General features: G+C 39.6%; 2 protein-coding genes across 3 annotated transcripts in view; both read left to right on the forward strand.

Annotated features, from left to right (window-relative positions):
* Positions 1–10626, forward strand: part of pde4a (phosphodiesterase 4A, cAMP-specific) — a 54129-nt gene extending 43503 nt beyond the window's left edge. For both annotated transcript variants that reach the window (XM_085404282.1, XM_085404283.1), the window contains exons 7-15: positions 783–876; positions 960–1123; positions 1383–1481; positions 1571–1735; positions 1852–1951; positions 3739–3893; positions 4015–4137; positions 6284–6466; positions 6701–10626. In XM_085404282.1, coding sequence (XP_085260408.1) covers positions 783–876; positions 960–1123; positions 1383–1481; positions 1571–1735; positions 1852–1951; positions 3739–3893; positions 4015–4137; positions 6284–6466; positions 6701–7204 — 1587 coding nt within the window. In that variant the 3' untranslated portion in view covers positions 7205–10626. The remainder of the gene's footprint in view (positions 1–782; positions 877–959; positions 1124–1382; positions 1482–1570; positions 1736–1851; positions 1952–3738; positions 3894–4014; positions 4138–6283; positions 6467–6700) is intronic.
* Positions 10627–12074: 1448 nt separating this feature from the next.
* Positions 12075–19888, forward strand: prkcsh (PRKCSH beta subunit of glucosidase II). The gene is made up of 18 exons (XM_085404284.1): positions 12075–12208; positions 12441–12560; positions 12685–12801; positions 12892–12987; positions 13094–13151; positions 15238–15355; positions 15807–15936; positions 16130–16214; positions 16473–16551; positions 16645–16728; positions 16815–16979; positions 17061–17151; positions 17467–17536; positions 17741–17830; positions 17937–18011; positions 18097–18196; positions 18307–18466; positions 19654–19888. Exons 2-17 carry the CDS (start codon positions 12473–12475, stop codon positions 18451–18453), a joined length of 1593 nt encoding a protein of 530 aa, XP_085260410.1. The 5' UTR covers positions 12075–12208; positions 12441–12472; the 3' UTR covers positions 18454–18466; positions 19654–19888.
* The last annotated feature ends 5 nt before the right edge of the window (positions 19889–19893 follow it).

A 19893-nucleotide genomic window follows, 5' to 3' on the forward strand; every position in this document is an offset into this window, starting at 1 on the left:
GAGGAGCAGTTTTAAGTAACAGAGAGCTGTAGCGAGGAGCAGAGGCAGAGGAGGAGAGGGTTGACCTTGGTAAAGGTCAGAGACACCTGCCTACTCCCTCAGATTGTCACCCAAGAAGCCACCGCTCTCACATCAAGCTGAAGGACTGACTGTGAGGAGGCAGTTGCCATGGCAACTGCTCGGGTTGCCATGGAGATTGTTATGTGTGAAAGATCAGTCAGTGGGACACAGACTGAGGGGTCTGTCCGATTTGCATTGTGCTTTCACATAACTTGTCTGACAGGGAACTGTTAAGTCTCCCAAATCATCGTGTGGAGCTATGACAATAAAACGTTACATAAACGCAGCGAGAAGATTCAGGAACAGTGTTCAGTCTGTCTGCATGGATAATGTACTCATTTAATCATATTTGTGTCTGTAGTTCACAGCTGACACTGTAGTTGTATGGGAAAGAATACATAAAAGAAACATGCCACATTACTGCAGCACATCTCTGGAAATCAGAGTACAAGCACACTGAGTCGGGGTATTGAACAGTCTGTTCTCATCTGAGAAAAGGAGGAGGCATGATTCATAATTGATTCCCTCGCAAAATGAGGGTGATAATTTATTTTTTCATATTTGAATCACAGGAATGTTTTGTTGTTATATATCAGTGCAAATGGAATCTAAATTACAGTGTTAATATATAGTTGGATATGTCAGTAACACATGTCTTATGCTTCTATGTCCTAACTACTGTTCAAGTCACTCACTTCTGTCAATGTCTGTCCTCCCCTCAGTTTAAAAGGATGTTGAACAGGGAGCTGTCCCATTTGTCAGAGATGAGTCGCTCAGGGAACCAAGTGTCAGAATACATCTCCACTACCTTTCTAGGTAAAGAAAACCTGCCGCCCACTTGTTGCCAACTTTTATAGCAGCTTCACCCGCAGCTGATCTCTGACTTCTGCTTGTTGCAGATAAGCAGAACGAGGTGGAGATCCCGTCCCCCACCATAAGGGAGAGGGAGAAGCCCATGTGTCACATCAGTGGTGTGAAGAAGCTCACGCACAGCTCCAGCCTTTCCAACTCCGCCCTGCCTCGCTTCGGAGTGAAGACTGAACACGAGGATGCATTAGCCAGGGTAAACGGAAGTGAAACCTACTTTCTCAGCACATTGTATTTATTTATCTAATTCTAATACTAAATTCCTGTTTGCATTCTGTAGTCTTCTGTGAGAACATGTAAAGAGAATTTCACTCCAAAACACTGACAGCAATCATCACATTATGTCTACACTGGACCGTAGTAGATTGTGTTAAAATAAACTTTTCTACTGTGAACTTCTAAAGAACTGGCAGCACTGACAGTTTGGTGACATGTGTGTTTCTCTTTGCTCTCAGGAGCTGAACGACTTGAACAAGTGGGGCCTTAATATCTTTCGTGTGGCAGAGTTCTCTAATAATCGACCCCTCAGCTGCATAATGTATGCCATCTTCCAGGTGAGAGGCCGGTCTTAATGGAATGTGCAGCAACTAATAGAATGTAGAATGACTGTGATCATGACTCTTGTGGACTCCGCCTGTTGCAGGAAAGAGATCTACTGAAGACCTTTCGGATCCCTGTGGATACGTTTGTCACCTATGTGATGACCCTGGAGGACCACTACCATGCCAATGTGGCCTACCATAACAGCCTCCACGCTGCTGATGTCACTCAGTCTACTCATGTACTGCTGTCCACACCAGCTTTAGATGTAAGTATCTCTATTTAACTGCCAATGACAAGAAGTCCACACAGCTTCTAAAACGAAACAATAGTTAAGAGCCAAACTGCAAACTATGTGTTCCCCTCTTTGTTTCTCTCTTACAGGCTGTATTCACTGATCTAGAGATACTAGCTGCATTATTTGCTGCCGCCATCCATGATGTGGACCATCCAGGAGTGTCAAACCAATTCCTCATAAACACCAGTGAGTCAAAATGAGATTAAACTTGTACACACATACATTACCAGTCAAAACTTTGGACACGTGACTATTTACATTGTAGATTCTCACTGAAGGAAACAAAAAAAACTCCCAACAGTGTCACCAGAAAAGCACACCTCCTCCTCAGTGCTTCACGATGGGAACCATGCATGTAGAGACCATCCGTTCACCTTTTCTGCGTCACACAAAGACACGGCGGGTGGAACCAAAGATCTCAAATTTGGACCCATCAGACCAAAGCACAGATTTCCACTGTTCTAATGTCCATTCCTTGTGTTTCTTGGCCCAAACAAATATCTTCTGCTTGTTGCTTTTCCTTAGTAGTGTTTTCTTAGCAGCTTTTTGACCATAAAGGCCTGAATTCGCCTAGTCTCCTCTGAACAGTTGATGTAGAGATGTGTCTGCTACTAGAACTCTGTGTGGCATTTATCTGGACTCTAATCTGGTCCTCATGTGTGCCAGTTTCTTTGTAGTGCTTGATGATTTTTGGGGACACATTCAAAGTTTTAGCAATTTTCCAGAGTGACTGACCTTCAGTTCTTAAAGTAATGGACTGTCGTTTCTCTTTCCTTAGTTGATTGGTTGTTGACATAATATGAATTCTAAGTTGTCAAATAGGGCTGTCAAGTGAGTACCAACCAGACTTCTGCCCAACACAACTGATGGTCCCAACCGCATAAAGATGGCAAGAAATTCCACAAATGAATTAAATGAATGAGGGTTTGCAGCGCTGTCAACAAAGCAAAGGGTGGCTACTTTGAGGAATCTAAACTATAAGATAATATAAAAGTTATTTATCATTTTTTTCTTTGCTACAAAATTCCGTATATCTTGCGTAATATATTTGATGTCTTCGGTTTGTATCTACAGTGTAGAAAGCAGTAAAAAATAGAAGGTGTGTCCAAACTTTTGACTGGTAGTGTATCACACAGCAGGAGATAGTCTGGGTACAACATGTTCTCACTCACTCACATACTCTAAAACCTGGGGTTCTGCAGCATGGTGGTGGACTGGTTAGGACTGTCCCCTGTCAGAAAGAAGTGGATAGGTTGGGAAATTCCTCTTTGGAACAGGAAGAGGTGAATTTGAAGTTGCCTGTCTGTTTTTATTAGCTCCACAATAGAGAGGCCAGACCTCACTTTTCTCTCATAATCAGCTGTCATAAGCTCCAGCATCCCTTAATAAGTTCTGGAAACAGGTGCATAGATGGGAATACTCCAGAATTACATTGGGTTTAGGCATGAGTACCAACTGGGTAGCTTAGGACACATGGAACCCCCACAGTGTTACTGTCACTACTTTGCACTAGAGAAACATCAAACACGCTCAGGTAATTTTAATAAAAACAAAACAACATAAACAATGGTGATAAAAAAAAAGGTGAATTGGTTGAATATGCCTGATGTGTGATGTGCAATCATCACTAGCAAATTACTAGCAAAGAGAGGGTAGCTATAAAGAAACCAGTACAATAATGTCTATAACAATGTGTTTGTAAAAGTCTCTGATTTAAGAATGGGGATAATTCAGATAGCAAAAACTAAGCAGGGATTTTTATATATGCTTTACTGTTTTGTGTATATAAATTGTATTTATGATGTATATAGTGTAGTATACAACACGCACTTATATACATACATACATATATAGAGTGTGACTTCTCATTTTGTTTTGTAAATGCAACAGTTTACCCTTAAAAAATAGTAATTCTCAAAGGAGTTTTTGTTGTTCTTTTACTGATATCGATTGTTGCTTGATGCCTTCCTCAGACTCAGAGTTAGCCCTGATGTATAATGATGAGTCTGTGCTGGAGAACCATCACTTGGCTGTGGGTTTTAAGCTGCTTCATGAGGACAACTGTGACATCTTCCAGAACCTTACCAAGAGGCAAAGACAGAGCCTTAGGAAGCTTGTTATTGACATGGTGAGTGTCAACATATTCATTATGAATTATAGCTACCTTTCTCACTTGTCGTCATGTGACCCTTTCTACTTTTTATTTGTCTCTTTTTCCTCTAATCTACTCATACCTACTTTGTTCTCAGGTTTTGGCAACAGACATGTCTAAACACATGAGTTTGCTGGCAGACCTCAAAACTATGGTGGAAACTAAGAAAGTGACAAGTTCTGGAGTGCTGATGCTTGACCACTACACTGATCGAATACAGGTAAGCTACAGTTATTCAGTTAATTTAAAAGTACTTCCAGTCAACAAACAATGAGAGGAATATTTATAAAAGATAGGAGTGTTATAAAAGATAATGAGACCGTGAACGTGGCTCACCACAATGTTTTTTTAAAGGTGGAGACAAGTTGGAAACACAATAAATATGAAGCTGGCATTTTGTTTTAAATAAACTAAACCCTTAGAGTGCATGTATAAGACAGGTGTAGCCACCACAAAGACAGCCATTCGTTTCTGGGCTTTGGTTTTCAAGGCTGGACTCCACGGCTGTTGCAGTCTTGTTATTTTGGCACAGAAGGGAAGTATCTGAATGTAATGGTGGAGTGCTAGGGCATCATGTAATGCTAGCATGCTTGGTTACCAAAGTGCATTGCACAGACGCAGATGTCAACTAATCGGTACAAACAGCACTGGATGGACTCTTAAGTACAATAACCAACAAGCCATTTCAAGAAGCACCTAAAAGTGTTGACGCAGTTGAGGCTTTTAGTTTGGTGACTTTCAAATGGCAGAAGCAAAGCCGCTTGCATTGGCCTTAACCTGTCAGTTTTGAAGCCAGCCTTTCAAGTGGCAGTTTTTGGCATTTGAAAGATTACTTCATCTTTCAGAGCTGTAAGCTGCTGCTTGGTTGAACAATATACTTCACACACCAAACTCCTGCAAGATCTAAAATCCAGACTGACAGTGTGGTGAATGGGACAGAAATGAAACATCCCCAGTTATCTCAGCCAAGGTGATGGTGGTTGCTGACAGTTTCTAAAGCAGCTGATCAGCTGTCTTTGAACAAAGACGAAACAACGGTGTTGATTCGAAAAGTATTTGAATCCACGAAAGACTAGATTCTAACAACTTATTGTATTATTATATGTGTCAAGAGTTTTGGAAAGGACAGCTAATCTGGAATTTCTCACCACTGGAGAAACTAAGTGATTTGCACTGCTCCAGTCAGATGTCACAGAAGAACAGGTGACATTAACAGCGGGAGTTAAAGGAAGAGCTCAGGTGACATCTGGATTAAGCGATAACATCTTTACAACCCTTTCATTGGGAGGTTAGATACAGAGGTTAATTAAATTCAGCTGCAAGCAGTGGAGGATGTTTTCTGAGGATTTAAACATGAAGAACATTTTTGCTTAGTAGCTGTCAAGATCAATAAGGAGGAAAGAGCAGTTACTGAGACTTTGGAGAATTGTACCAACTTGTGGAGGAAAGGAAAGGAAAAGAGAATGAATGTGAAAAAGGTCATAAAAACATTGGGTTTGCACCACATTTTTCAGTCGCTTTGTCAATTTAAAATGCTTTAAAATGTCAGACAACTTAAAGGGAAAAAGTAGACGATGGGCAAACAATCTTCATGTTTATCAGATTTCAGGATAGTGTTAATCAATGCTACGGCCATTACTCAAAAAAGGTGAGGTATTACTCTTTACTTTTCTATTACTTATAAACCTGAAGCTACAGTCCCACACACCAATAGAAATCCCCACCCTAACAAGGACACGCATATAAAGAGCCCAAAAAGACTTTAAAGGAATCGTCACCGTAATTCAACTGCATAGGTTTAAATAGAGGCCAGCAAGCTTATTGCTTTTGTTACCTGTTGAAGTTAAGGCTCTGGCTGCAGGGCTGGGGTCAGCATACACTCAGCTATTATGTCATTCTGGGTTCTTGCCTAGCTTTGTGTTTGCATGATGTCTGCGCAGATGCTTGCAAAGGGCCGAAGCTGCGTTAACAGTATAATGCAACTGTTTCTGTCATGGACGCAGTCTTCATTTCACTATCGCATTCTTGTCCATTTATGCAATAACAATAAAGGTAATGTCCGTATCGCTACACTTCAAAAGCCGTAGACCATGACACCAGTTTGTTCCTCCCTGCACATAAACTGAAAGTAGCTGATTGTGGTGCACAGAAAGAAAAAAGCTTGTTTGTGTGTTTGTTTGTTTGTTTTTTATTTCTAACACAAGTAACAACATAATTTTAACTGTCATTTAATTATTGAATTTAGTAGTACTGCATTACTTAAAAAATGTCATGTGATTACAGTAACAAGTTTCATCCAACACTAGTATTTCTAGCTTTGTACGTTCACAATATAATGTGAGGTAAATGATTTTGTATATGTGCAGGTATTGAGGAACATGGTGCACTGTGCTGACCTGAGCAATCCCACAAAGCCTCTGGCTGTGTATCGACAATGGACAGAGAGAATCATGCAGGAATTCTTCAGGCAGGGAGACAAGGAGAGAGAGCGGGGGATGGAGATCAGTCCCATGTGCGATAAACACACTGCATCTGTGGAAAAAAGTCAGGTAAATGAGCAGCAGTGAAATACACACATGTATGAATATAACAGCACGCAACTGGATAACTGTTAATGCTGTAGGTGGAGTGATAACTACAGTGCAGAGAGTGATTTATCAGCTCTGATCGCAGCAGTCATCCTCCTACATTTTTAATGCTGATTTGCAGGCAGTGAAGAAACACCACTGTGCTAGCTTATGTCATGTCAGTCATTGCCTTTTTCTTTTTTTTCCTTTACGTAGGTGGGCTTTATTGACTACATTGTCCACCCGCTGTGGGAGACATGGGGGGATCTTGTACACCCTGATGCCCAGGAAATCTTGGACACTCTGGAGGACAACAGAGACTGGTACCAGAGCACTATTCCCCAAAGCCCCTCACCACCTCCTGTGGACGACGACAAGGATCTAAACGTGTGCATAGACAAGTTTCAGTTTCAGCTCACTCTGGAAGAGAGTTTACAGCAGGAACAGGAAGACGAGGATGGCAAGCCCACGCCAAACCATGTGGCACAGGACTGCAGTCACGGGGAGGATGAGTGCAAAAAGGATGAAGAAGAAGACATAATGGCAGAGGAGGAAAATGAGGATATAATAGAAGAAGAAGATGAGGTGGCAATGGAAGAAGAGAACTTGGAGGAGGAGCTGAAATCTCAGTTGGGTGGGGGGCCTGACAAGGACAGACTTTCTGACACAAGTCCTGTAGAAGAAGAGGAGGATTCTTCTTCACAAGCTGACGATACATGAGTTTTGCTCCTGTATCTCCCTCCTCACTTGCACACATTATCTTGTTCATCCTTTCAATGGCCAAACCAAGAACAAATAAGACTGCAATGACAATACACACCTTTAAATATATTTTTCAAAAAGGGAATAAATACAAATTGCTTAAAGAGAAGTTAATTACACAGCAACTGTAGATTTGGAGTGGCAACAAGTCTTTCGACTGATTCCACAGTGAACTTTAGACTAAGAGGAATCTAGGAGAGCATTAATGTTGGGCGACTGAAGACAGCGTAGCACTCTGGGACTAGAATGCACACACATAAACACACATGAAGTAACACACAACTTATAGAAAGAAAGAAAAACAGGAGCAGGAAATCCACCAATGCAATGTGTGTACGAGCATGCAGCAGTCATGCAGTAAAAGTGTGCTCCGCATATTCCCTGTCCTTTCTTTTTTCGGGAGGCAGAAACACACGCTGGACTGTATGTTTGTATGTGTGCATTTATTAGAGGGACACTGATAAGTATTGAATCTCTTTGGAAAAAGCCATCCCTTAATGGAGTATTAACTAGTGTTCAGTCAGTATTAGTAATTCATGTTCGTTAGAATCTCAATAGAAACTGTTCTCCTCAGAAAAGCTACACGTCCGAGTAACTTCTTTTTTTTTCCATTTCTGTCGGAAAGAAAAATAAGATAATCCCATCGGAGTTGGAGGAGGTGAAGGAAAAACTACGGAAGGAAAGGAAGATGCTGCGACGAAGGGGCCATCGGGTCCCATATCCCCCTTTTTCCCTTTACGCGGAGAGTGCTACTGGTGCAAGATGGCTCTGTGCCTTTCTGAAACACCAGCTTCTTGAACGGAGCTGTCGTGAAGCAATGCATTGTGGGACAGGAGTGTCTGAATTTGTCATCATTTTTGATTGTCTCTTGTTGAAGATCTCTCTCTCTTTACTGTTCATGGTATCGTGGTGTGTATCTCACACGTACAGTTTCTGTGGTGATATGTTTTCAGCTGTAAGTCTTCCTTTGTTGCTCTTCTGGTAATATAATAACTCAGAACTCTAAATGCAGAGCAATCACTACCACCACCACAACCACCAGTAGACTCTTTCCAGCTTATGTTCTTTTCTTTTTTAATTTTTAGAATATTTTTTTTTAACTTTCTGAGAATAAGCCATGTGATGCTTTGAAGCATACGTTTTGCCTATTTTATATTTGACAGTTGCCGAATACGTTGAAGGGACACGGGATTATTTCATCAGCAGAACAAATTTTTTTAAACGCCATCTCACGCCCACTTGCACTGCGTGGTCATGTCTCCTCATACACAACCAATCTCACCAAAGTAAAGGATGAGAAACTTCAGTGGGTGAAGTGATTCAAGGGAAGACAGATGAATAAGAAAATCAGGGAGGCAGAATGTCAGGGGAAAGAAGCGTGACGTGGCCAAATAGGAGGTCTAGCGGTCCCTAATCATCCTTGTTATGTTTGATGCTTTTTTGCCTTAATGTCAGATGCAGGATATATGCCTGCTAGTATGTAGATTTATAAGATATACAATAGATATCCTAGTATATTTATATCACGTCTGTATGCTTATTTCTGTGAGTATCAGTGGGTCTATACACAATGTATCCAGCATTGCATTTGGAGGGAAAAGGTAGACACTGCTGCTGACTAGCTGTTATGTTGTTGCTGTGCTTGGACCAACGTAAAGAATGTGTTGTTTTCTAATCACAACGACTATCTTATTATAGCTATCTGAAGGCATTGAGGGGGAAATAAGAATTGAAAGGGGGAGTTGAGGTGTGTGTGTTTTTGGTAGGTTTAAGAGGAAGATGTTGTCACACTCATCGTCGCTCACTCACTGGCATTGCCGTATCTCGTCGAGCGGATGTTCAGGATTCGATCGACAACAGCTCAAACCGGCCGCAGTTTGTCCAGGTGTTCGTTTCTCACAGGGTATAAATGAATTAAATACATAAACAAACAAAAGAACACGAGTGGGGTTCTTTTGAAGGTAAGACCAAGTTCCTGCAGGTCAGTAACTCAGCTTATCTGAAGACACCACCACAGACTGGTGTAAGAAAAGCCCCATGGGCACAGCTGCGAGGCCCCCCACACACAGGCTGTTTCATCCAGTGAAATGGGAAGTTACTCAAATAAAAGATTCCCATATGCACTGGCCTTTTTTTTCAACACGTTGCTTTGTTTTGTGGCTTCTCGTTCTGTTATAAGCTATAAAAACATCAATATTTAATTGCCATACAAACACAATACTGTAGCAATTGTTTCTTATTAAGGAAATTATTAAAGTGATTGATTGCTGCCATTCTTTTTAAATGATGAGAAGAAAACCAGGGGAAGTGTTTTCTTTGAACAGTTTGTGTACAGTTTATTTTTATATCATTCTGGTGGATGGTCTGGAAAATGAATCACGTGTTGATGACTATAGCTATAAGCATTACCACTCTTGTATATAATGTAATATTGGATTGTAAATTATAAATTTATCCGCATCATCATGATTAACAAATAACCACTTAAAGTTGTTAAGTGAACCACTGCAGGCCACATCCTCATATTTCCATTTTTTAAACATATGTTCTCCTCACTCGTGCTGTCCTATTTTATTTTATTTTTTCACTTTTTAGTTGTTCACATTTATTGTTCAAATCAAATATATTCGTACCAGCACTTTATTTCATCAGGTTTCGAGGCAGACGGTGTGTTTCAGGTAGTGTGTGCTGCTGGTTTGGTCATTCGCAGTCACTTATTGATTATATTCCACTGGGCCAAACCACAAACCCTCATTGTGAAGCAGTTAGCGTTCACCTCTCTCTGCAGGCATAACCAAACAACCCAATCATTCTCGATTAAATGTCCAGATGAGACTGAACCCATTTGACCAATGCGATCAAATGGAAGTTGAGGTAGTCACATAGGATACAGTTAAAGGAGATAAATGTGTCCTTATGTGACTTGGCCCTTTCTAGCACCGTCACCACCTCGGTTTCTTAGTAACTTTAATCACTATCTAGCCTGATAGCCTAAATGTCCATCCCGTGGTGGCTTACTTAGCTGGTTCCCATCGGGTTTGCTGTCAGGTTATTGTTGTCACAGACTGACTCCCTCTGAGAATACTTCTCTGGGCTTTAATTCATGTGTTTGTTCATGAGTAAGAAAGGTTATTCAAGGAAAAAAAAAAAACATGAAATGATTGTAATATTTGTAAATGATGTTGCTGTAATGTGTAAAATGTGTCCAAGTTATTTTTTATTATATTATTTTTATGAGAGTTTTTCCTCTTGACAGAGCTGAGGTGTCATTTTGTGAATAAATGCATTTAATAAGCAAACATCTATATATAAAACAATATTATAGTATATCAGTATATTTTTCTTTTATTTCACTGTTCAGTACTGTAAAGTGTGTTAAAATACAAATAAAGAAAGATTTTTCTATTAAATGCAAACTCCACTCTCCTGTTTGCTACGTTTTTCTTCTTCGCATTAATGGTTTCTAATAACTCTATGCAGCTTAACACGGACAAAAAAGTGTCTAACTTGTGCTTTTGTGAGCATTACCGCCCAACTCAGAGCTTGGGGTGTTTCTCACCCATTGTAAAAGCTATCATTTTTTCATCATTTTTTTTAATCACATTTTTGACTTTTGATGCTCATATCAAGTCTGATTCACTCGTTTTGCTTTTTTTCATTTAAGAAATATAGCTAAAGAAAAAAGAATTAAGAACTCCAGATTTCTTATTTATTGCATCTATTACAATAAATAAGGAGATTCATTCATTATTTTTCTTGTGAATTGGACCTGCTTGTCCATGTCTTTATCTCCTCTCACTTGCATTTGACTATTTTCATGACTGTTATCTATTAATCACCTCCAATCTGTTTAAAATGATTTTAACTCACTGTCACCCCAATTCTAAAGTTTTCTTGTCGGGCTTGTTTATATTTCAGTTTAATAATCTTGGTCCATTAAAGCCTTAAGGAGCAAGGCCAGTACCAACATTGTTGAACCACTCCACCCCTGTTCTTCAGACTGTGGCATCCTTTTTGAGACAAGTATTTTAGTAGTGTTTGCGACTTGCTTTGATCGTGTCCATTTTGACTTGGCAGTTTTTGTTAATCCACAGAAAATGTTGTTTGCTGTGGATTAACTGAAAAAAAAAATAGACATTTCTATATTAATAGTGGAACAAGAACCTTTTTGCAATTTCAACTGTTTAACTTTTACTTAACTCATTTGGTTTACAATTAATGGCAATCGAGGTGGGGTCAGCTAAAAGTTAAAAATCCCTGGACTTTTTCACATTTTCCATAGTCATCCAGTAGGCGTGCTTAACTTAATTTAGCCTGCAGCTTGGTTTATTTTCAGTTAAACTTCAGAGTGGCTTAGCTTGTTTACATTTTGGTTTTTAAAAGATTTACAGTAGTTCCTTTTCCCCTCACGTACTCTTAGGTAAGTATTGTAACCTTGGAATGCACCTCTATTTGGACCTGTTTGGTCTAGTACAGGTAGGTTGGTACATGCATACACCTAGATTTAAATAAGATTTCCTATTTGTATTAAATCTGGTACTGTGGTTTTAAAGAGAGGCTATTGCGTAGGGACATTTTTGATATAGATTTATAAATGTGTTATGAAAGTTTAAAATCAATGCATAAATGCTTAAATGTTATTTACCCCATAGTTAAATATTGGTAAAAGTGCAAACAGTGATGACTACCTCTCTTACACGAGATGGCTGCGTCCCCAGAGTCCTCTACACTTCAGACAAGCGCAAAGGGTCTTCCCGTTCTCCGCCAATCACAGGAGCCACATAAGAGCGTCGTCCAATCAGAGTGAAACATGACAGAGGAAGGGGAGGGTACATGTTCATGCGCAAGAGCTTTGTCAATACGGAGCTAGGCGGTGGCAGAGTTTAGCTATTAGCTCTTTTGAAAACAAGATAAAAATATAAAGTCCTGTTTGGGCTTCAGCGCATTAGTTGAATTGCAAAGGTAATATGACGTTATGATATTGAAATACACTCGAAGGGTGTTTTTATATTAGCATTTTAATTTTGTAATATGTTAATGCGGTAGCTAAAGGTGCTAGTTAGCATTGATTTGTTAGCTCGGGATATAAAATTGATACAGTTAGCTCAGGCACGTTGTAGTTTATAAAGTTATGGCTCCTGGTGTGCTTCCTATTGAAGCTGCGTTTAACCTGTATATTTTTTATGACCGATAGGTCGTGGTGCCGTTGCACGGTGGACTGTCATTATGTCCTGTCAGTTCCTGCTCCTGCTGTTGCTGAGTGTAGGAGTCTCCGCGGTGGAGGTCCAACGTCCTCGCGGTGTCCCTTTGTCAAGTAAGCATTTATATCTTTAAACAAGACTAAAACGCATCAATTAGTTCACCGAACCTCTGGTAGTCAGCTACTTGTAATGCGGAGCTTTCATGGCACTAATAAAATAAACTTGAAACCTCGACAGAACGGCAGTTTTATGAAGAGGGCAAACCCTTTACGTGCCTAGATGGCTCCCGGACCATTCCGTTTGACAGAGTAAATGATGACTACTGTGACTGCCAGGATGGATCTGATGAGCCAGGTGTGTATATCCTGGAGTCTGATTACTCTTTTCATAGAACGTTTGAATTAGGTAGTTGCTGCTAAATGCACCTGTGCTGTTTATTTTCAGGCACTGCTGCTTGTCCCAACGGCAGCTTTCATTGCACCAATGCAGGTTTCCGTCCAACCTTCATCCCCTCTTCTCGCATCAATGATGGGATCTGCGGTAATTTAGTTATTTATTTATTTTTTTAAATCATGCTGACCATTTTTATTTCTGTTCTTTTGTGTGGCTATGATTTTGTTTACACCTTGAATTCTTTTTTTTGCAGACTGCTGTGACACAACTGATGAGTACAACAGTGGTGCTACGTGTCAGAACACATGCAGGTGGGATTTATACAACTTTCTTAACTATTTTTGCTTTCACTTATACTCAGTGTTGGGAAGGTTGCTTTTAAAATGTATTCCACTACAGATTACAGAATACATGCCGCAAAATGTACTTTGTAATGTATTCCGTTACGTTACTCAATGAGACTAACGTATTCTGAATACTTTGGATTACTTAATATATTATCATGCTTTTTACAACTTTTTACATGAATGTACTATTGCTGTGTGATTTATTACTATTACTGAAGGTCCGCGGCTCCAAACCGTAGTAAAGGGACCTCTGGCTAATACGTCAGGTTCCGTGTTGGGCTCGTAGCCGAAAAATAGCTTTACTTTGTTGTCTGGGTCAAGTTTGAGGCAGAGAGAGGCGTTGAAAGGCTGCTCCAACGGAACTTATTGTTTCGGAGGAAAACATGAACACAGTGTACAGTCGAGTCTTAATAGCTTACTTACAACTGGGCTCGTCAGGCACTCTTCTTTAGGGATGGGTATCGTTTAGGTTTTATCCGATACCGGTGCCAAATCGGTACTTTTGAAACGGTGCCGGTGCTCAAACGGTGCTCAAACCGGTGCTTAAAGAATGGAGAACACAAAATTGGTCCAAAAACCTCTCATGTTCAGCTGTTTTTTGTAAAAAGATAACAATGTTAGCCTTTTCTGCAGCTATGGGGCATATATGGTATCACTCTTGGCTGGAAGCAGTGCTTAAACAATGGAAAAAACACAAACTTTGTCCAAAACCTCTCATGTTTAACTGTTTTCCACTTTTTCTTTGGTCATTTTAGTCTTTTTGGCCAGGGTGAAGGGAGTATCTGCCATCAAACAAGAGGACAGCTGCATGTAGCTATGACGATGTTTGCTAGTTCACCTTACATGCATTAATGTAATAACGTGGTTAGCCTACTCAACGTAAATTACACATGAACAACATTAAGCTACTCACGCAGAGAAGAACGGCTGATGCTGCATCATCATCCGTCATCATTTCTGCTACACTGGCAGGGCTAGGGGCCAGGACTCTCCTCTTCGTGTTTTTGGGGGATGTTGCATAACAGGCAACCCACCCGGAGTAGATGTGCTCGGTGTGAGGTCTCGCAGCAAGCTATCAAATACGGCGCATTTCTCAGCTTTTAAAAAAACGCTATGTGTCGCCAGGTGTTTCGTCGGATTTGAGGTGTTACCTCCTTTGACAGTATCACAGTATCAGCTTAAAGCACTTGTTGCAGGCTGCTGAGTTTGCATATTTTGCTGTGAAGTACAGCCAGACTTTTGACCGCTTGGCCTTGGACATTTTTAATCTGTAGCTCTGCTCTAAAAGAACGTACGTACCTGGACCCGCCTACTATCCTCGGAAACGTAAAATGATTGGCTAGAAGTGTATCACAGCTCAGGAAAAAAAGCACCGAAATAAAGCACCGAAATGTGTGCTGCTTTTCGGTCTGGTTACTACCGTTTATGTCAGATGGCACCGGACACCGGTACCCATCCCTACTATTCTTGGCTGCAGTGGTTATTATATTTACATGCTTCCAGCTCCCATTTCTGCTCGATGACAGCTCGTACTTTTCCACTCTCCTTTTTCTCCCTCCTCGCGCTCACAGACACATAACGGGTATGGCAGTCCATTCTCCCTGCAGCACGGACTACACTGCCCATGATGCTACATTCTTTAGGGCTATGCCTGTAGCATTCTGCCTATTAGCTTAGCACAACAACAACAACACCCAGGAAACACAGTCGCAGAGAGAGAGCATCACCCTGTAACCATGGCAACCGTAACGCTGCTGCCTGGAACAACAAAACATAGCTGTCAAAACAAACCCAAACAGTCCTGACCCGCCACAATATGAAACAGGAAATGTAATCCATTTATTTCAACAAAGTAACTGTATTCTGAATACCACCTTTTTAAACGGTAACTGTAACGGAATACAGTTACTCATATTTTGTATTTTAAATACGTAACGGCGATACATGTATTCCGTTACTCCCCAACACTGCTTATACTTGCATATACATATTCAGTGTTTTCGGTAGATGTTTATTATTCAGAATGTTTTATATGATGTTTAACTTGCAGAGAGCTTGGGCGAAAAGAGAGAGAGAGCTTGCAGAAGATGGCTGAAATTGCAAAAGAAGGCTTTCTGCTAAAACAACAACTCATCCACGAAGCCAAAATGGGTCTAGAGGATAAGAAGGTGTGAATGACAAAACAACCTGTGGTCCTTTGGCAGTATGCCTCTGAAACATGAATCCTTAGTCATAATCATTTTGATGTAGAGATGCCGGTGCCTAACAAAATACACTTGCAAATCTTTACATCAGTTACCTCTTAGAAACTCACATTTACATTCAGAAACCAAATATTAGACAAATTGCACAAAAAAACCAAAACCAAAATAATTTCAAGTATCAAAATGTTGTTGTTTTTTTGTTTTGTTTGTTTTTTAAGTTTTAACTAAGTTACTAGTGCCACACGTGCAATAGACTAGCGTTCTATGTGACCTGTTTTGGGGCTGCATTCAGTACTTATATTTTTCTGGATTTTAATGTTAGGGTATCGTTTGCTTTCTATAGTGATTTGTTTATATTTTCCACAGCTATTGTGTATAGGTTAAATTGTTATATTTTATAATTTTCTCTCAATAGGCCAAACTTGGAGATGTTCAGGGGAGTAAGAAGGATATGGATGCAAAGGTGGAGGCTCTAAGAACAGTAAAGGAGTCTGCAGAGCAGCCTGAGAGAGAAGCTAAAGAGCGCCATCTGAAGGCCTGGGAAGGTAAACTAAGATTTAAAAGTATATCGCCATCTACTGTTTGTAATGAGCATGACATTACAGGTTCTCTAGTGTCATTTAAGCTAAATATTAAATATTGTTTGATCCTGATTGTTTTGCAAGTATGGCTCATTCGCAACGCATAGCAAGGTTGTTAATTACATTTTCATATATAATTTTTTTTCTTTTTCCCCAGATCAAAAAGCTCTCATTCAAAAAGAAAAAGATAGTGCTAGAATGGCTGAGGTGTTTCTTGAACTTGATGATGATGCAGATGGTTTGTGAGTACTGGCACCCTCCAGAATTGTTGGGACACGTAACAAACTGAAAAATATATCTAGTTAAACAGCTGGTGACATGCCATAGAGACCACTTTGGTAACAATAGCAACACCGTGAACTGATTGTAACTCTTTGAAACAAAGGGTTGACATGCCATTTAATATATACACTTTGGCTGATCATTATCCTGAAGTAATTTAGCATTTGTTGTAGCATTTGTCTTTATCCAAGTAATTTATATATTTTTTTACGCCACAGTGTGTCAGTGCCTGAGCTTTTGTCTCATTCTGAGCTTGACCCAGATGCAGACGGTTCCTTCACAGAAGCAGAGGCGCAGGTAAAACGGATTCTGTTTGTCTTCTGGTAAAGTTTACTGGGTTTTAGAAACTGTGACACATCAAAATCTGAACCTTTCCTTTGTTTTGCATAGGGACTATTGGGAGGAGTGGATAAAGTAGACACAGTAGCATTTGAATCTATCTGGAGTAATGTCAAAGAAAAATACATGTCAGAGGTAAGATGCTATACTTTTTATTTTTTTAATTTTTTTAATAAATAGTAAATTTCATGAGAAATTTATGTAAATATTGTTGGCATCAGTCCAACGCAGACACCCCAGCACCAGAGGAAACTTCACGGGAGGAAATAAACGAACCCGTCTCTGACAACGAATCTGATCAGTACCCTGACGATGATATACCAGAGGATGAAGATGATGATGATGAAGAGGATGAAGATGATGACCGCGATGAGCATGACTATAAGGTCAGCTCACTGAATTTTTCATCAAACTTCTGCTGGATGAGTCAGAGTTATTTTTGGAGTTAACTTATGTTTGATTTGCAGATCCCTCCTACAGCGAGGACTGAAGAAAAGAAGGATGATGATGAAGGAGCTATGCCTCCCTATGACCAAGAAACGCAGAACCTCATTGATGGTAAGAATGCGTTTAAAACTGAGTGACTCATCCTGTCCTGAGCAATAAGTATTTGACTCATCACAGATGTAGAAGCATGTCAGTTTGCATTTTAATGTTCTAATTTGAAATGAATTATTCATTATGTTTTGCAATAAATTGTACAGAAAAGGAATTAAATTCCCCAGCTGTGTATCTTTTATATGACACGAAGTTCATTACATATGAAAGCATCAAGAGGAAGTCATGATTTGCTCAGACCTTTTGTATGTTTGTGTGTGTTTTTTGTGAGTTTGTTGTACGTGTATATTTCAAGTCTGTGCATCTGATTCCCAGCTGCTCAGAAAGCCAGGGATGAGTTTGATGAGGCTGAGAGAGCTCTCCGGGAAGTAGATGATCAGATCAGGTAAGTGCTCAGCCTGAATGTGAAGAAGCCTCTTTGCCAGTAATGCAATCAGCTTTTGTTAACATAATGAGAGTTTAAATTTCAACAGCTGCATTGATTTGTATTTTTTTTTTTTTTTTTTTTTTTTTTACACAATCAGCGAGTTATTGTAATTGAAACCTGTAAACAAATACTGTTTAATTTTGGATTGGGTATTTGTTTCAGGAACCTTGAGAAGGAAATCTCTTTTGACTTTGGACCCAGTTCTGAATTTGCCTACCTCTATAGCCAGTGTTATGAGTTGACTACAAGCGAGTATGTATTGTAAAAAAAACAAAACATATTTTTTTTAATGCTTTGTATAATATTTATTATATATATTATATATTTCTGAAGGTCTAAGTTTGTCTGTTTCTTTCAGGTACATCTATAGACTGTGTCCATTTAACAGGGTAACCCAGAAATCCAAGTTTGGTGGATCAGAAACTAACTTAGGGTAAGACAATATCTGTTCTTTCTATTTCGCATGGCTTTGCTTGAGTCTTTGCTCATCCGTGTTTGCCACCATTTTCTTTGTGCAGATCCTGGGGGAAATGGGCCGGTCCTGAGGACAGCATCTATTCTGTAATGAAGTATGAACATGGAACAGGTTGCTGGCAAGGCCCCAGCAGATCCACCACAGTGAGTGACACCCAGCCAGGCATCATTTAATCTTTTCTGTCTTAATTTGACTTTAAATAATTGCTGTTATTTTACAGAGAAACAATATAATTTGTTGTTTTCCCTTTTAGGTTAAGTTAACATGTGGGAAGGAAACTGTTGTGATGTCTACCTCAGAGCCTAGTCGCTGTGAGTACCTGATGGAGTTTACAAGCCCTGCAGTCTGTCAGGAGCCCCCAAGCCTGGAAATATCGAGTCATGAGCACCAAGAACTCTAGATCTTTTTGATTAGTAAGTAACTCCCAACTTCTGAGTATTTGTAGCAAACCAGTATCATCCTCCTTTCACGTCTTCCTGTCCATCCCTTTTATATATCAAATGTTTCTTATGGCCAGCATTGTTTAAAGCTGGCATATTTTCTTTGCTTAACCAAATGAAAATGTTGTACAATCTGAAGGTTTAGCATTTCAGAATTTTTGGAAGAATTAGGTAAAGCTTCATTTTAGAAGAAGAGCAGGCCAGCAGCAAGATCCAGGTAAAGGCAAGTTCATAATAATTCATCGTAGTGATTAAGAGGGTTAGAATTAATGAAGGCCAGAACTTAATGATGTCCTGTAAGGGTAAGATGAATGCAAACGGTACTACAGTATTCCACATCAGCACTCTTACAATAGTGCATACATCCTTTACTGCACACAGTTGGAACTTTAGAGCTTCCAGCTGTTTGAATGATGTCACAGGTCTAAACATTGCTACCAGCTCAGATTGTAAAATGAGTTCTTATTTTTAGAAAGTAATTTAGGGTTTGTTGTTGAATCGCAGTTACTGTCACACATTTCATACCACAGCGATATAGTGATATCAAATTATAAGTTTGCCCGCAAGCCGCCCACAGATGTCGTAAATGGTAAACAGATATCTAATACAGTTTTTCTTGAAATACAAAGTGATGTAATGCTGCAAATTATGAAGCGTGGTTAATCTTAAATTAAATTGATTTCTTATAGCCATTTGTCTTAGATTTTGTGGGTGATGCACAGTTGATAGTTACATACCTGATGTTAAAGTGCTTTAAAATGGTATGGTAATAGGGATTCTTATTAGAGATGCACCAATACTCATGTTTTTTTTAAAATAGTTTTGGTTTGTATTTATAGATAAATGTTACTGACTGTCTAGTGGCTATAAATTAGGTGAGTATCTGCCAACGCTGGTGATTTCCAGTTACATCGGTGCATCTCTAATTGATCTGGTACAGCAAAATAAAACTTGAATGTGTCATCCTCTAACATTAACATGGCATCCATCTCGAATGTAAGCAATAATTAGGAGGCATCTGTGCTGCAGATGCTTAGTCCTCAGGAATGAAACCATTAGGGATCAGTGACTAAATTGTTCTTCCTTTTTTAAATAACAACAAAGACATGACTTGGGCAAACAAGCCATTGAAATAAACATGTATGTGCTCCATCTTGCAGGTTGTTCTCAAGGGACCACAGTCACTACAGCAGTATGAAGTTGCCATGCTGTGAGCAGCATCACCTTGGTGTTGGTTAACAATTAACGATAAATTCCAATGATTAGTTTCTCTTTCACTTCTGTAGCATCATCTAAATTTCCAACTTCCAGTGCTACCTGTTTATTTGAGCCTGTTTCTATCCACTGTAGTGTCATTCCATTATTTTGAAATAAACTTCTTATCGTGCTGTTAAATTTTG

This window comes from Rhamphochromis longiceps, linkage group LG4, assembly GCF_057381845.1.
Source record: "Rhamphochromis longiceps isolate RC_006_pf linkage group LG4, R_longiceps_female_GT1.1, whole genome shotgun sequence".
Lineage (NCBI taxonomy): Eukaryota > Metazoa > Chordata > Actinopteri > Cichliformes > Cichlidae > Rhamphochromis > Rhamphochromis longiceps.

Coding starts and splice junctions, on each gene's coding strand:
- prkcsh (XM_085404284.1), top strand. CDS start 12,473: ATGTCCTGTCAGTTCCTGCTCCTGCTGTTGCTGAGTGTAGGAGTCTCC. Junction 13,152..15,237: donor ACGTGTCAGAACACATGCAG/GTGGGATTTATA, acceptor TTTAACTTGCAG/AGAGCTTGGGCGAAAAGAGA. Junction 18,197..18,306: donor GCCCCAGCAGATCCACCACA/GTGAGTGACACC, acceptor TTTCCCTTTTAG/GTTAAGTTAACATGTGGGAA.